The 18,136-nt window shown below is 39.5% G+C and overlaps 1 protein-coding gene across 3 annotated transcripts in view; it reads right to left on the minus strand.

The window, feature by feature from the left end:
* The window catches only part of top2b (DNA topoisomerase II beta), a 28,109-nt gene extending 10,038 nt beyond the window's left edge, over positions 1–18,071 (minus strand). Inside the window, exons 1-22 of one of the 3 annotated variants that reach the window (XM_030062923.1) lie at positions 17,458–18,071; positions 14,968–15,135; positions 12,504–12,594; positions 9,758–9,821; positions 7,774–7,919; positions 7,572–7,669; positions 6,455–6,667; positions 6,156–6,329; positions 5,967–6,068; positions 5,727–5,864; positions 5,478–5,616; positions 4,981–5,138; positions 4,700–4,825; positions 4,473–4,583; positions 4,186–4,291; positions 3,957–4,066; positions 3,726–3,818; positions 3,256–3,370; positions 2,887–3,008; positions 2,421–2,569; positions 1,310–1,541; positions 15–149 (exon numbers count right to left, since the gene is read on the minus strand). In XM_030062923.1, the coding sequence (XP_029918783.1) occupies positions 15–149; positions 1,310–1,541; positions 2,421–2,569; positions 2,887–3,008; positions 3,256–3,370; positions 3,726–3,818; positions 3,957–4,066; positions 4,186–4,291; positions 4,473–4,583; positions 4,700–4,825; positions 4,981–5,138; positions 5,478–5,616; positions 5,727–5,864; positions 5,967–6,068; positions 6,156–6,329; positions 6,455–6,667; positions 7,572–7,669; positions 7,774–7,919; positions 9,758–9,821; positions 12,504–12,594; positions 14,968–15,135; positions 17,458–17,499 (2,832 nt within the window). In that variant the 5' untranslated portion in view covers positions 17,500–18,071. Of the gene's footprint in view, positions 1–14; positions 150–1,309; positions 1,542–2,420; positions 2,570–2,886; positions 3,009–3,255; positions 3,371–3,725; positions 3,819–3,956; positions 4,067–4,185; positions 4,292–4,472; positions 4,584–4,699; positions 4,826–4,980; positions 5,139–5,477; positions 5,617–5,726; positions 5,865–5,966; positions 6,069–6,155; positions 6,330–6,454; positions 6,668–6,992; positions 7,022–7,571; positions 7,670–7,773; positions 7,920–9,757; positions 9,822–12,503; positions 12,595–14,967; positions 15,169–17,457 lie in introns of those variants that run through there. The other 2 variants (XM_030062922.1, XM_030062924.1) reach the window with 2 other exon arrangements.
* Between the last annotated feature and the right edge of the window lie 65 nt (positions 18,072–18,136).

The following is an 18,136-nucleotide window of genomic DNA, read 5'->3' on the forward strand; positions in this document are numbered from 1 at the left end:
TGTGTGGCTGGTACCTGTGTCCATGTGCGAACCGGTAACTCAGTGATCTCAATGGTGTTCTTGTCTATGACTGACACCTCCCCGCTGACCAGGTACTGGTTTTGGCCCAATTCGTGGATCACCCCTTTGAAGTTTTTGTAGCTGGGAAGCTGTTAAGAAGACAAATTACAGAAAATAAAGAAAAAGAAAAAAAGAAGAAAGTGAGGGAACTGATTTCACATTTTGACAAATGTCTACAGGTTTGAAGAAAAGATTTTCCTTCTATGCTTAACCCCTCCCATCCGCACAGCAAACACCACAATCAACGAATCACTACAAGTCCATTGATTCCTTACAGAGCTCAGAGACCAGGGGAACTGGGCTGATGAGCTGGACGGCCTTGGGCAAACCTTATATGGTCACTGTGCATTAGCAGTCAAATTTTCACAATTCCCTGTTAACCCACTTATGTGATTTAGTATCAGCAACAATACCGCTGCCGGTTGATCCTAACAATGCACTGAAATGAATGACTTGTCAATTGATTTTAAGTCCCTCCCAGGTTTCTAATTGGCTGTTACAGATCCTGAACTTGTATTGAGATGTGTGACTGTCAATATCTATTGATTCCCAAGTTACATTTACATGATTAATGGCTCATTGGACTCTGAACATAATTTCCAATCAATTTAGAGATGCCATTTAAGCTTTCCCAATTGTCTGTTTTTTTCCATAGTCTGTTAGTTCTTTCTAGGAATTTGAAAAAATGTGTTGCTTTTCATCAGCACTGGACTCTAAGCCACACTGACATGATGGGTTAGTGATGATTTACCAGAATCCAGAGCATTTGTTAATGGTAATGTCAATTACACCCCTCCACCTCTTATAGATTGTCTTTATTTTGAACATCTCTATTGATCCAAAGGTGCATTTAACACCCCATGAAATGGACTCATAATTTCTTGATTTCATGAGGATCCTGTTGAAACAGGATATCTGGGTGGGACATAGTGCAGGGAAAGATCATTCACAAGTTTAAACAGGACAGACCAAACCCTTGTCATGTGAGGGATTTTAATCATAATTAAGATATATCCAATTTGCAGGGCTTACACCCTCAGGTTGGAAGCTATTATGTGATCAGAGCAAGGTGGGGTGTTTTAAGCAAGCAATAAGCTGTGTTATGGTATTTTGGGCCAGGTCAACCAGTGGCTCTCACACCACCTAATGTCAGTCACAAAATAGTGACGTATCAGCCAAGATGCACATGGTCTTCAACGAAAGACAATGTTTTCTTTTCCAAGTTGTGAGGGTCCTTGCAAATCTTTACCATTGGCAGGGGGTCCTGGTGGTTGAGCATTCGGTTGATATTGTTGACAATCTCTCGGGGACTGTAGTTGGGGATCTTACAGGCCCAGCCTGTCCCGATGCCCTCAGCACCATTCACCAGCACCATAGGAATGATGGGTATGTACCACTCAGGCTCCACTTTCTGGTTATCATCGAACAGGAACTTCAGAAGGTTGGAGTCGACTGCCGGAAACAACAACTTGGCTAGTGGGCTGGAGGAATGAGAAAAAGTTATAGGGTTTTCTATTGCCAGCATTTAAATTAGCATTAGACTAATATCCATTTGTCAATAGCAGCTTTTCATTAAAAACATTAGCTATCAGAACTTCATATTCACCTTCAACATGGCAGATATGCTGCAGTGAAAGTACCTGTTGCATAACTGCCTAATATTACACTGTTTGTTCATGGAAAGCACTTAATCTGATTATCATGCAACATCTTGATCAGATCCCACAATAGGAATGATTATATAACATTAAAGCCTGACAACACTTTGGCTCCATGGGAGCTCACTAAACCTAATAAGAGTAAGACTAAATTTTGGCTGCAGTGTGTTCCAGTGATGCATCGATCCTCTCCCCTTTAAAGTCATGCTAAGGCAATCTCAACTGCTGTGGATAGCTTGCTAAAGTTTTTGTTGTAGCACCAGATGGGGATGAAAGGAGCAGCACAAAGGAAGCAGAAAAAAAAGGAAAATTTCACCTGGAAACGGTGCTCTTATTCCAACAATCAACTCCCTTGATGTCAGACTAAGGCCAAGTCAACACTAATCTGTTGTGTTGGCAAATCACACCAAAATGCCAAAAACACGTACATTTTTAATAGGCATGTGCAAAACAAAACTTCTATTAACGACTTCACCTGACAAACATACATTACACGTCATACATCAAGAAAAACTCTTCCCAGTTTCAAATTTATCCACTTGAGTGTTTTCCAAAAGCTCAGTTTTCAGTGGATGGAGGGGCAGTGCATTTTCACATTTCTGTAGATTAGTGTGGACTTGGCCTCAGCAAATACTAGTACATTTTTCCACTTCCTACATAAACAGGAATCCATTAATAACCACTTTTAATAACTTTAATAACCTGAGCATGGTGAAGATATAACGAGGGCTGGCAGCATCCTTGCCTCCGTTGATGCGTGTACCAAACTGACCCAGAGGCTGCAGGATGTTTACGTTGTTACTGCCAACAAAGTTCTGGGCCAAGTTCACAATGGTCATCATGAGGGCTTGCTAGTTGGAGAAAATAGTTGGACAAAACACTAAATTAACACACCTTTCACCACATAACTGCTAATTTAAAATTGTAAATGTTATTGCACTGGCCAAAAACCAACTTTTACATTTACATTACATTACATCAAGTATTGCTAAGCGGAAGAACAACATCTGATTAGTTTGTTAAAAACAAAAAAAAACGAAACACTGAAAGCAACTCCTCTCAACTTTCTATATAGCTAGATAGATCGATCGATAGACAGTTAGATAGCCTGTGCAATATGGATGATTCAGGTGTCGAATGTAGAAGAGTGTGATGCAGATTGTTGTACCTCTCCATGATGGTAGGCAGACATCTCTGCCACTGAACCAGCCAGCTGAGCCACCTTCACCTCTCTCTTGTCGTTCCTCTTCAAGCAAGTGAACAACACTTTCCTCTGGCCTGGCTTCAAGCCTGGAATCAACACGCAACATCAGAGGGGACCAGATCTCAGGGGGTCTGAATCAAAACAACCAACTCTATAGATGTTTTACAATCAATTTTCCTGATAAAGAAATGGAAATAATAGTTGTCACCCTGATTTGCTCCCTTATCAGTACCAAAGAACCAAAGATACACAAAAGAGGCACTGAAGAGATCACATCACTATATTCAGATTTCTCAAAAATTCACAGAGAGGCCAGAGTGTCAGGGTACAAACCGTCGACCAAGGATGGAATGGATCTCTCATTGTCAGAGTTGGAGAAGAGGATCAGCTCTTTATTGATGAAGTCATTGTAGGACAGGTGCTTTGCTTGGGTACCATACAGGTATTGCTGGATTGAAAAAAATGTAAAAATGGTTTATTAAGGAGGTTTCAGACTGTTTTCAACATGAGAGAAAACCCTGCATTTGTAATCAGCAACAAACAGTAATTTACAAAAGGTCAACAAATCCAGGCTGACTGGTCTTTTAGAGGCATTTCTATTTCAAGAGAATATCTGGGGAACACCACACAAATCATCAAATACCAGCTAGTCAAAGATTCTGAACTAAACCAAATTTGTGCTGCTCGGTCCAAAGAATCCACATAGTGGGAGCAGCGCTCATCTCAAAACCAAAACGTCTTTAGTCTCTTCCTGTCATCATTTGTCGCACTTTCAAACTCTTTCTCTTAGCAAAGCCACAAACCTCTGGGAGGCCATGCATCCTCCTTTGGCGTCTGTCCTCCATGAAGTTAGTCAGCCACTCCTTCCTGTCATCTGTCTTCTTCTTACTGAAGGCCTGGGACACAATGACAAAAACATTGCACATCAACCATTATTTACTTATTTAGACTCTAATGTACATACAAGGTCCTGCTGGGTTATGTACTAGCATTTGACTGATATCAGTGCCAAAAGCAGCAAACTTCAATCTCACCAGAGTAATGGCAGCATCGTCCTCTGCACCACTGTATTTGAACATGATTCGGTGCCTATCCATGTCGGCAAAATACTCCTTTGCCTCTTTGCTTGTACTTGTACCCAAACCTGCAACATCAATTTGAAGAATTTTATTTGAATAGTTCAATAAAATAAATACTTTTCTAAAAACAACATAGCATGAACCCTCTTTTGAATTTGGGTCTGAATATATCCAAGTAACAAACCTTTGTAGTACTTTATGTGCCAGGTTTTGTAGTTCTCCGTTTGTTTCTTCCACTCATCAAACTCTGGAATGCTGTAGAAGGACAGCTCCTGCTTGTTCTTGCTTGCCTACAGATACAAAATCAGCTCCAGGTCCATCACTAAAATCTTGCTGAGACTGTTAAGCATCTTCAGCACCTGCACAGTTAAGATGGACTCCATATCTGCATGCAGGTTTATTGGGTAGCAGGTTACCCACAGGTCAATGAATGCTTTTTTGTGTGTGCCTGTGTGTGTTTGTTTGCCTTACCTTGACAATGGGCGTGATAAACTCCTCCAGGAATGTGTGTTTCAGCAGAGACGGCCAGTTGTGGTGGAAGAAGTTGATCAGCAAACCTTTGATATGGGAGCCATCTTGATCCTGGGAAAAGTTGACACAAACCATCACTTCAACTGCCCGAATAGCAAAATAAAAAAAAAAGTATTTTTTTTTTTTTGTCAAAAACAACAAATTAACATCAAGTTGCTACAGGTCACCTGATCTGTCATGATCATGATCTTGCCATAGCGCAGACTTCTCAGGGACTCTGGGTCATCGTAGCTCTTCTTGTATTGGAGGCCAACAATTTTAATGATGTTGTTGATCTCAGCGTTCTCCATGATCTATTGACAAAAAGGAGATGCTGGTCGCTAGATCAAAATAATTAAGTTTGTGCATTATTTACTAAAGTCAGTTAACTTCTAACGCCTTGACAAACACATTTTCAGTGGGAACTGGGAAGATACTCTCATAATTTCTCAGACATCCAGTGACATACCTGCTTGTGCGTTGCCTCTCGTACATTTAGGATCTTGCCTCTTAGTGGGAACACTCCATAGCGATCTCGTCCTATGACCCCCAGCCCGGAGACAGCCAGAGACTTGGCCGAGTCTCCCTCAGTGAGGATGAGAGTGCATTCAGAGGAATGTTTGCCACCTACAACACAGAAAGTAATCAAATGCATCAGTGTGTATTGATATACACCTATCAAGTCAGCCCGTTTACTTGATACTCATATTCTGATTATCGTGCATTTAAAGTGTGCTTATAATTCCTTATAAACACCACTTCAAATGTTACTACATTTGCAAACTAGTAAATAACAATCAAAATATTCTGGCAGGCCCCTCTCACCACTCAATGTCAACATTTATGACTGAGTTCAAGGGGTGACAATCCTGCATATACTGTATCTACTCACACACAATCATAGAAACCTTAAAAATGTAGTCAATTTATTCCCAAAGTCTTGCTTATTAATAATTGTTACCGCACCAGCGTCATTGGCGTCATCTAGCTTCGGGATGCCTTTGATCTTGCTGTGCTTCACAGATGAACACTTTTTATTCAGCTGAGTCTGAGCCTTGAACTTCACCCAGTTGAGTATACTTTCAACAATCCCGCAATTGGTCGCCTGTGTGAGATCAAACACACCAAATCCTCTCATGACTGATGCTCAATAATCTTACATGACAATAGAAACGTTGAACTGAGAACAGTTTTAAAAACATGAGGTGCTCTTACTGCTCTGATAAACTTCTCTGACAAAAGGCACTTGGACCCAAAGCTCTTGGTCTGTAGAGTCATGTTCTCCTTGGTCTGAGAGTCAAAGGTTGGATTCTCAATCAGTGCGTTCACAAACACCCAAATGTGGTTCTTCACCTGAAGTGGAAATGTGAAAATTTGTCAAACACAATCCGCAATACAATTTACCACATTAATCTTAAAAGCTGAAAAGAGAAGACAAATAATGTGCCACTGTACCTGAAAGGGTTTTACTGAGACTCCTGCCTTGTTCTTCTTCTTAACCACCTCAATGAGTTTGGCCACTATCTGATCCACCACATAGTCAATGTGTCTGCCACCCTGAAATGAACACAGCCTCAGTGTTAAGTACTAGGGCTGCATGTTATTGGAAAAAAAACTGGCTGCTGACACTGAACATATGAATACCTTGGTGGTGGCGATGCTGTTTACAAAGCTGATCTGCTGGAAGCCCTTCTCGCTCATGGTGAGGCAAACCTCCCACCGCTCATTCACGGACTCGTTCACCACCTTCAGGGCCACACCCGTCTCATCCAGTTTGTCTTTCACATACAGATCCACATAGCTGCGGAACCCATTCACCTTTTGCGGCAGAAAGGAGAAATGCAAGGTACTTGAGGTGAGTATCGTTCAGCTACTACAAACAGCAGTTGGTACGCACAATCGAGGAAAAAACTTGACTTAACAGTGTGGAAAGTGAGACTTACAGGTAGTTTCCTCCCATTCAGCATGACTTTAACACCCTTGCAGGAGCCAGCTACATCATATGCTCTGCGAGTGAGCAATGCTACAATATCCTTGTCCAGTTTCTCCATCTTGAACTTGGACAGGTCTGGCTGGAACGTCACGCAGGTGAAATCGTCCCCATCAAAAAACTTTATCTTGGGCTCAGAGGTCTTAGACATGTTGTTTTGCCAGGTCTAAGAGCAGAAAGTGTACAATATTAGTAACATACATAAACAGCTGCTGTCCGCTGAAAACCCAGAAATGTCAAAAGTTTCATTTATTTATTTTTTCATGTGACCTGAATACATGATTCTAAAGGTGCCCTATGTCCACCCACACACCCTTTACAGAAGTTTATCAAAATCAAAACATCTTGACTGTGCCAGGCAGGATTAGTCCATGTCCACAGCAACATAACACCCTTTGACTAAAGAACTGCTCAAAAGAAAACTCATAAGGGTGCAACCATACCAGAGAGTGAACAGACACCACAAATGGTGATATTAAACAAAAACTTACCCCAAATATGATAATATGTCACAAACACCCTATAAAACAGCAACTATATGAGTGCAATTGCAAAAATGTCATTGAAACTGAAAATGCCTTGTTTTTGTGTTTAAAAAAAGGGGTACTCTGTGTATTTTAACATCAATAAATCATTTTCAATATATTAGTCAATATATTAGTATGACTACTATAAACAATCAACACCATCACCAAGTAGACTTTACACCTCCATAGGTGTAAAGTAGCTGACAAAGAACAAGACTTGATTCTCTCTAAAAGTTGATTTTAGGATACCATTTTTCTTATATGTATGTCATATGGTGTGTAGGACTATTTGACAGAGAAAAAACATACTTACTCTGGTGCTTGGCAGGTATTAGTTTTGGACACTCACATTTGCTATTTCCCAACCACATGTGCCATTAGCAACTGAATGTGGCATTACTAGCTGGTATAAAATAAAAGCCATAAACTATCCTAGCCATTGTCTCATTTGCTTATGGCAATTAGACCAAGGTATTGCAATTACTTTGACAATAAAATAATGATGTTTAAAAATGCTACCCTACCAATGCAAAGCATCCTCACCTGTTTGAAACTGTGTCTGTACTCCTTACAGGCCGTTTCCACTGTGAACTTGGTACTGAAGATATTGCAGAGTTTAGCACCATAGCCATTCCTTCCACCTGGTGACAAACAACAAAAAGAAATCATTGCAGGGCTTAAAATTCTGCTCTCAGAACTGACCGTGATGAGATGGATTATTGTCAAATGATAAGGTTTCTCTTACCCGTGACCTTTTTCTCATCATCATCGTAGTTGCTGGAGGTGAGAAGATGGCCGAAGATGAGAGCTGGGACATACATCTTCTCATCCTTGTGCTCCACCACAGGGATTCCTTTGCCATTGTTCCATACAGAGATGGTGTTGGACTCACTGGTACAGACAGAATATAGGGTAATGCATGATTTTCTTGGGTCATTGGTCTACATTTGTTTCAAAACAGCCTGCACAGTGACAGTCTGACTGACAGTCAAGGGTCACTAAGGAAAACTGCTATGGCAGTGGCCAGACTAAAACAGATGAAACAAATTAAAATATGTATCAGTCACTCCACCTGCCCTCAGTGAATTTATCTGTTTTCTTGTCCTTGCATTTGTATGGTAATTATCTTATATAAAAACACTGAATATCAGACAAAAACATGGTAGCCTCAATCCAAAACTATCAGCATCAGCCATCAAAACAACATCAGTTGAACACTGGCCGAGCACTGCAGCATTACTAGTGTTAATATGCTGAACGCAAACACCGAATGAACATAGTAAAACCCTGTTTATCAAAAAGGGTTTCAAACTTCAGCAATGCAAACTAACTGGTCAACAGACCCAAACAAAAATCATTTAGGTGGAAACAGTGGGACAGTTTCCTTTCATTGGTACAAATCTCTGATTTATAACATGACTATTCACACCAGATGTGTCACTGTGCTACAGGATATACACATGGACACCAACTACTCTCCAGGAGCAATAAGATCATTTCAAATCACTTTGAATGTGTTGTTTGGAATTAGATGTCCCTGTTAATTGAACATTTGGGCCACAAGCTGATTGTGGCTATTTGCTTCATAGGCACAATAAGATTCAAGTATTGCTGAAAAAAAAAAAAAAAAAACAGAAAAAAAAGGTTGATAGATACCTCAGCTATAACAGTCAAGCCACCACAAATGTGAAAAACGCACATGGAATTCAATGTTTCCCATTATCACAAACCTGGAGGACTAACACACTAAACTGCCAATTCAGTGCATCCACAAACATGCAAAGGGGGCACAAGAGGCAAATTAACATCTATATAAAACCAAAGTAACAACGGGGCCCTAACTGAAGCAGACATAATGCTATCATTTACATTGCAGACAATGATAGAGTGCAGAGTGGACCGAGCTGAAGGACATCGTGCTGTTTAAACAGTCAGATGTGGGTCCAGTTGCCAGGCTGTAGGCTAAACGCATGTGAAATGAGAGCACAGTGCATTTCAGTGCTGGGTCATTACAGCTTCACCCAGATCCATCACCTCTAGAAGATCAGGCTCTCTGCTGACTCACAACTCCTCTATCTATCGCTTACATTCATTCCAGGCTCAACAGCTAACCAGAGCATGAAGAAAATGCAGAGCTAAATACACTATAGCCTAGGTTTCCTGTCTGACATTCAACACTGAGGGGTTATCAAGAATTTGCAGTTTGTCATGCGCAAGACAAATAGCATCTGTCCTTGATTTACCAAGATGCTGCAGCACAGGTTTGCACTGGAGAAATCAAATAAAAGCAGCGCTGCTAAAAATTGCGTGTGGGGCCAAATGCAGATGTATTTCATGATGTGATGCAAACATATGGAGTAGGGAATGGAAGTTCATTCAAATGACCTGCTAAAGTTGATTTAACTCCTTTGTAGCACCATTGATGGCCTTTCAATTCAACATGACGCTGATAATCACACTAGAAAATTTTGCAAGAAATTAAGCAAGAAAATTTTGCACCCCAATTTTACACAAAATTGCAGTGAAAATAATGGAAATATCCAACTTTTGAGAAAATGTGATATGCACACAAACAAAAAGATTGCTGTAGCCTCAATGTTGTTTTGGATCTTAACTTGTACAAAGTTTGAGAGCATAATTACTTATTATCATAATGCTTTGGAAATACTGAACAATGAAAATCATATCTTATCCAAACAAACAGAACAAATAAACTGCATTATACTCACGGATCAATGGTGATCTTAATGGCAGACATATTCTTGTCCCTTTGTTTGTTGTCTGCTGCGTTGACTGTGAGAGAAACACACATTAAAATTTACACAAAAAATAAAATGTACACTTGAAAATATTCCACCTCTTCACTCAAGTACATTTTTCTTCTATTTTACTCAGATTCATCATGTTATTGTGGATTTTCAGAAGAGGTGAGTGGTCTGTGTCAAGGACAGCCCTAAACACAACTGCAGCAATCAATTTGGGATAGAGCTCTTAAATCATACGCCATGTTTATGAATATGAAATGTACAGCTCTTTTGTACTTGTTAGACAAAAACCCTTCTCTCCAAAGAGACTACTCTGTTATAATAGCAGAACTAAAGTTAAATTTCACAAAGGCCTGTTTATTTCTAGCCGCTGCACTCTGACATTTTTTTTCTGAGTGTATGATTTTGCATCAAAAGATATGGTCTAAAATTGTGCCTGTTCTGCAATTACATGGAAGCAGTAATAATATCCAGACACAGAGAGGAAACTCGTACCATTACTGAATTAATTCTATAAATAGATAAATGAAGTAAGTGCACAAAAAGGAGAGCAATTACCAGCAACAATCCCTTGTGGTGAGCACAGTGTTCAACAGCATCAATTTAAAGCTAATTACACTGCTGTACCTTATCAACAGGAGCATCAGACAACATTATAGGATCTGAATGCATAGCATTATCACTGGGTTATAGATTTATTGAGTCAAAATATATAACTGATAAGAGGCTGTTGTTTTTTTTCCAGCAAGGGGAGGCTGACTGGGCAAGCTTGCTCACAAAAGCTACACTAGGCAACTTTATCCCACAGGTGTCAAACCATGTGCCATGGAGGCAAGGCTGCAGACTGGACAGCATTCCCCACGCAGGGCGCCCCCCTCACCACTAAATGTGGGCATTTTGTGCAGAGCATCGTGAAACAGTTTTAAATTATGGGCACTGAATTTATATCCTGCAAATGTGGGGTTGCCAACCATCTCGTAAAACACTGAATAATTTACGTAATTCTAAACTTACGTCACGTCAAGCAATCACGTCAGCGCCACGTATTGTGAGACTAAAGTAACTGTCTCACACATTGCAAATTGTAAATCATGCAGCTATGGGCCAGCAACTCTTTCAGTGCAGTGCAGAGTTGTCAAAGTCAGCACAAAACAAATCCTTCAAACTTCCAAAAAAAAAAAAAAAAAAAAAAAATCCTAAAGCTGCTTTGGCCTCTAACTGCCTGTGGGGACTTTTGAGCTTCTCGTACAGTGACTGTGTGGGACACACTTCACATCAGAGGTTGGTTGGGGTTTATGCTGGTGCTGTTGTTGTTCTGTTCAATTTAATGGGGGTCCCCCTCCCCCCAAATTTCGAAAACTAAAGTTGTGATGAAGTGATGATCTTATCATACCCTGCCACACACATATGGAATCACTGGCCAGTTACAGCAGGTGGACTCCTGCTTCACCATGAGATGTAATTTCTGTATATTGTTTAATGCTTGGTACACATTTGTCAAAACAAGTTACATAGGAAAAAGCAGCACATACACCTGAGATAAGATGTGAAGCAATTTTTTTCTCTGAACCGCCAGCATACAAACAACAAAAAGATCAGATGTGTGCCTCGCATATAATGCTGAGATCAGATCTCACATTATAAAGGTAGTTTTCGCTCTGATTTCTGAGCATCCCAAACATTTTTCCACGTCCCCGGGACACCTGGGTGCCTTTGTTCTTGAACTCTGCCTGTAGGGCCCAGAGTCTGCAGGTTTTCATTCCATGAAACACTGCATCAGCTGATTTTGCCGATTACCTGCTCCTCTCTGGTTGAAGGTGAACTAATCAGTGGCATTGTCTGGTGCAGAAAATGCCAAATTAACAAGGAAGGTTCCAGGTTAAAACTGTAAATGTTTTATCAATCCCTTGATCAATGCAGTGACATAATGTTTGATTCATCAATAAAGTGGGAAAATTAGGCTTTGAATCGGCTTTTGTCTTAGGAATATAGAATTTCCCCTGAAAGTATTGCAAATGTAGTTAAGTAAACAATATTGTTCTTTACTTCACTGTGTACAAAATAAACTGGAATATTATTTCCAAGTGAGTAATCAGTTTTTTCTGTACATCATTCCAAACTATTATGAGCCAGTTTTGCATTTCACTCTCAAGTTTTAGAAGTCAAGTGGACACTTGACTTCATGTGTCAAGTGTCCACACAAGACACCAGAATGTAATTTGGGCAACTAGGAAGAATTTATGATTTCTCAGTCACCATGGACTGGACACACCCCTCTATTGCAGCTCCACTGTGATTTAGGATGATAAGACAGGTGTACTTTCACATAAAACCCGCGCCTAGAGCCGTTTTAACCAAGGGCGGCCAAACTCACCAAAATAAATTTCACAGACATATTTTCATCTCTCACCAACGTCCTTATTCAGACCGCAAACACTGCAACAAGGACAAGCTCATGGAGGAAGACTTATCTTCAAATTGTATATCGCTGTACTGAGCATTACAAACTAGCAGACTCTCATTTACCAAATGACAATAACATTTTCATAGTGATATCAAGGCAAGGCGAAGCAGCAATTCAAAGTGCTTTACAGATAAGCCTTGAACAGCTTTGTTATGGATGGACAGTCTCAACTGACATGTGAACAATGATGTCAGCTAGTGCAAATCATGGCATCAAAAGCAAAACCAGCAGCGTGGATTTACTCACCGAGGATTTCATCAAAGATTTTGTACAGTCCTGGAACATAAGTGATTTCCCTCAGATTCATTCCAATGTCTTCATCGTAAACCCACATTTGCTAAAAAAAAAGGATGGTAAAATCAGAAACTTACATACAGGCACAGGCAAGTTTCAAGAAGCTGCAAATGGACACACTGTTACAATAGTCAGCTGCTTGCTGTTAAAATGTTAGACTATTAGATCAGCAACTTCAAAAGCTGCAGTATCACCTAGAGTTTGACTGAAATGGGTTTGCCCAAAGCCGATATTCAATACAAATTTGACAATCTTCATAAATCACATATCACCACACACAAAAAAACCTCTACAGACAGATGCTCTTAATCTTTGATCCTTTCCATTTTGATTTTTCAATTTTTTTCCATTTAAGACTCTCTGAGCAAACAAGGTTTTCACTAGGGCTGTAGTCTGTTAGTCGACTGGTCGATTTATTGGTCGATACGTTCTTGGTCGATCAAAATCTGATTGGTCGATTATTTGCCGTGTTAATTTTATCAGGAGTGAAGCACTAAGTGCTAATGGGGGTGTTTTCAGAACACCCTGTTTCACAAGTAACAGTCTGTCTTCAGAACACCCCCCTTGTTTTCACAGTTTACTAGTCCAGTAATTTTAGGCCAAAATTGGGGTCAACCTAGGACAAATTGCAAGAGAAGCAAACTCAACTGATTTTGTATCCTCAGTATGTTCTGAGTGAGGGCAAAAAAGTCCCAAGAAATCCCATTGGTGGAAAGTTTTGAAAATCACCTATTTATGACCATATATTACCAAAAAACACTGTTTTTAACACACAGGGGAAAGGGTTCAAAATTTTACTTTCAGATATCACTATAAAAATTCACAAGTTGATTACACACACAAAGACAAGAAAAAAAGTCAATTACAAGTTCTTTGAATTATTCTGTTTACACATACATATCACACATTATCTGATTTGATGTGCGCTAATAAGGAATATCAGGAATAAATGCCAGAACATATATATATATATATTTTTTAATTCACTGTTATGTAGTAACCTTTTAATTCAAGGTTACTATATATATAGTAACCTTTTAATTCACTGTTTAAATGTCTCTTTTGGCATTTATTCCTTATATTCCAATTAGTGCATATCAAATCAGATAATGTGTGATATGCATGTGTAAACATAATAATTCAAAGAACTTGTCATTGATTTTTTTTCTTGTCTTTGTGTGTGCAATCAACTTGTGATTTTTTATAGCAATATCTGAAAGTAAAATTTTGAACCCCTTTCCCCTGTGTGTTAAAAACAGTGTTTTTTGGTAATATATGGTCATAAATAGGTGATTTTCAAAACTTTCCACCAATGGGATTCTTTGGGACTTTTTTTCCCTCACTCAGGACAAACTAAGGATCCAAAATCAGTTGAGTTTGCTTCTCTTGCAATTTGTCCTAGGTTTTTTCATAAAATGACTGGACTAAACCCACTGGTGGAGACAGATAGGTATGCCTGTATGTTTTGAACTGAAGAAAAAATTAGGCCTGGTTTTCTGAATATTTGCTTAAATAAGAACATTTAATGAACATTTAGTCTTCTGCCATGTCAAAGACGTTATCAGTGTGGCAGCATTTTACCAAAATATATGGAAAAAATGTCGAATGCAAACTTTGCAAAAGACAGTTTGCATATCACAGCTCAACAACCAACATGGCATATCACCTGAAAATGGTAAGCTAACATGTCTGCGTTAGGTTGCTCCATCAGTTTTGAGTATAAACATAGCAGAATTGGCATATTTCAAAGTTTTAGTCTAATAATCGTTTTATAACTGCAGGCGCACACACCCGCGACGATGGTAGCTTGACATAGTACTATTTTCGGAAATCATAGGCTATGATATTGCGTAGGTGCACGTGATGCAACACTGTCACAGCCAACCGACTCCAGTGTGTCATTCAGTGCAAAATAATTAGGTCAAAAACGAGTTAATATACTGCAAATACTAGTTGTTTATGTTTATTTATAATTCATTTAGGCGGGCAAAGCTCCCAGGTAGGCTACAGCCCAGTTAATTAATCTAAAAATAGTAACTTTTTTTTGTATTCCCACTGGCCCCCGATTAGTCGACTTTTGGACAAAATTTCAGAACTTTAGTCGACCAAGATTTTCTTTGGTTGACTACAGCCCTAGTTTTCACATACACATTTTCACTTCTGCTCTCTAGAGAATATGTGAAATGCATTATTTCCTCAAAATGTCTTACTCATACCAAAAAAAAAAGAAAAAAGAAAAAAAAGAAATAGAAAAATGAAAATGGAAATGAAAAGACTAAGGGCATCCATCTTAACAGTTTGGGGCACTTTGTGATTAATGGACATTGCTTTTTCCTGCAACTTACAATGAATACAGCTGCACACAGAACATGTAATGGCAATTTTCATGCCAGTATCAACAACAGGTAGCACTCACCTGAGTGACGGGCTCCACAGAGCCAATGTACGTGTCTGGACGGAGTAAAATGTGCTCTAGCTGGGTCTTCTTCTGGTAAACCCGCTCCACCGACATCTTCTTGGAGCCGTCCTTCTTCTCCTTGGCTCCTTCCATCCTGCCAGCGTCACCCCTGCCATTTGCCTCCTCCTTTTTGGTGGCATTGTTTTTTTCAAAGAGGGTCTGTTATTAGACATATGTGCATAGCTTTGTTAAAATCCCCAGCCTTGCGATAAAATGATTGTGCTGCACTGACAGCCGTTTATCAGTTCTCAACACCAAAGGGGAAAACACCCCTCTCCTTTCTCTACTGACTTGTTGATTGGGTGATAAAGCGGGGTTACTCTGCCATATTTAATAGAAACACACCACAGCAATTCTAAGGAAGGCTGGGGAGGGCAGAGATGTGACAATAATACTAGAGTCCCCTTAAATGTAATTTCTCCCTATTGCAAGTTGACTGAAAAACTGAAAAAATTGTTTGCCAATCACTGTAATGTGCTTACTGCTTTGCAAAATTACACTGCAAGTACACAATGAGGTCCAAAAGTCTGCATGCACTGTCAAGAATAGTTAAATTCAATATTTATTAAAAAATCATTTTTACTCAGTTGATATATATTCATGAATAAATTTTGAATGAATACAAATACATCTTTCAGAAATGCCTGTAACTGAAATTTACCCGAATATCTTGTTCACTCAACATTTAAGTTTCATCAAACTCTTGTCACATCATTCAAATATTAACACATGTATGCTCCTAATACACAGTGTGAATTGTTTGGGTCTAATAGACTGAACTAATTAATAGGGTATTAATACCACCCTCTGTGCATTATTGTTTCTTTTTTCCCCATTTGAAAATTGTCCATAACAATATAAAAAAGCTTAATTACTTAATTAGGGGAAAAGTGTTCTGGCTGTTGAAAAACTACCCAAGCTCCAACTTGCATCTAAACAACAAGTGTCCAAGGAGAGGTTTTTATCAATCCAAGTCATTGTCATCCAAAGCAAGACAAGGTAGACCTAAAGTGACCAGACGACCAGACGAAGTGCAGGAGGCCTAGGCTATATCAAGCTAACAGCTTTATGAGACAGGAGCATCTGCATCACAGAGAAAAGTACAGCAAACTGCAGCCTTAATGAGAGAGTAGCAGTTTCTGCACCATTTCTTCAATGACAGAACAAGTCTAAATGTTTAGCATGAACAAAACAATACCCCAAATTGAACCGATTAAGACTGTAAAGAAGTCTTGTTTACAGGTATATCAAAGTTTGACCTTTGCTGTTGCAACTAGGGACAGACTAAAACTGACAGCTGCATGAGAGGATAGTGTAATTGCTAGTTAATAAAACTTTTAAAAAGTTAGTAAAATCTACAGTCCAACGTGGTGGTGGTGGTATTAATTAGGTGTGGGGATGTGTCTCCTGTTCCAGACTTGGTGACTGGGTCAGGATCAGCTACAGGCCTACCACAGATAAGTCCTACTCCATTCTGCAGAGGCACAGCGTTCTCGAAATGGTCACCATACCATTGTTTAGGAATGTTGGCTATCAGTAAATACTTAAAACAAACTTTTTACATATTAATATTAGTAAAAAAGTATGCATAGTCTTGCTTTTAAAATACATTTGGAATGAAAATATGTTTGTTTTTTTCATACATGCTGAAATAAAAGAGGTAATAATCTTCGTATCGACTGGGATTTTTGAAAGCAACTATATGTAACCAGATTTCTGTGGTATGGTATGGAGTGTACTCAGAAATGTGATAAAAAGTGATGCCTCCTTTCCTGACAGAACTTGTACACACAGAGCATGACTGAAATCCTTAAAAGTTAGAATTCACCGGCAAATCTGACTCTCAAGTGATTCCCAGCACTTGCATACGATAAAATGTTAGGAGTTGTTTCCCACGGCTCGAAGCCGTTCACCGGGTACATCTGGTACAAAGTAACGGGAATAGCAGAAAACAATTTGTAAAAGCTGGGATTTTACTGGAATAAGAGCTTGGTGTCCGACGGGAGGTATGCTGAATTTAAGAGTGGATCCCACCAGTTCTAGAAATACCATAATAAACATATTCTACCTGCTATGAATGTTGCACACTTAAACACAGCAAAACACAGCTAACTTTCAAAGCAACTTGAAAGTGCCAGGTTCCCATATGGTTGGCTTTAAGTTTCATTTGTCTTTAACCAATAAAATGTACGTGGGCTTGGGCTGAAAAAACACCGGCCTGGACTGAGATGGAGACTGCAGCTCGCCGTGGTCTTTAACACGGGCCAGGCGTTTCAATGGATAGACAAATAGCCCCTTAGCTAACGTTACACTAGTTTTGTCATTTGAAGCTGTGCTAACTGGTATACGCGGCTATGGTGACCATTGGCATTGACTATAAAGCACTCACTTTGAGCCACACACGCCATAACAAGCAGAAGTGCATCTGTATGGGGAAAACTAACTTACCACCCAAGTAAGACCTCCGCTCCCCGCTGCGCCGTTGGACATCTTCCTTCCTTTGTGATACTAAATTTTCGTAATGCAGCTCGCAAAAATGCCTTGTAATCCAGTGAAATTAAAAGTCCATAGACATAAGAAATATTCCAATTGCTCTAAGCCGTTAACACTCGTTTATTTGCCATATTTATATCCAGTTCGCGTCTAAGATAATCCTCCGAAGGTATCAAAACAACCACAGTAGAGGCGAGTGTATCACGGCTATTGTTAAAATCGACAAGCGGCGGCACACCAGGCCTAAACTTCCAACAAAGATGCTAACCGGGCTACTTGCTAGAATATAAATACTGTACAAAACGCAAAGATTAAATAGCTTGATAATTTCATATGTATTAAAAAAACAAAACAAATATTGTTCCACTTAAATGCTCAGGAAACGCTACTACACTTAAATACTTTTCATTCAGAAGAAAATGTTTTGTTGCTAGCTGCGACCGCCGTCCGGCTCCGCCATCTGCAAGATAAACGGCGAAACGTCATGGAAAAGCCAACCAATCGGGTGCTTACTTTTCCAAGGTACCGGCATTTCGACCAATAGCGACAAAGTCAACCTGTGGTGTACTTACAGCTTGTAACCATGAGGTGGTGGCAGAGATCAACTTAAAGCCCCACTTTTTAATGGCGGTGC

The sequence above is a fragment of the Myripristis murdjan genome, chromosome 11 (genome assembly GCF_902150065.1).
Source record: "Myripristis murdjan chromosome 11, fMyrMur1.1, whole genome shotgun sequence".
In the NCBI taxonomy this organism is placed as follows: domain Eukaryota; kingdom Metazoa; phylum Chordata; class Actinopteri; order Holocentriformes; family Holocentridae; genus Myripristis; species Myripristis murdjan.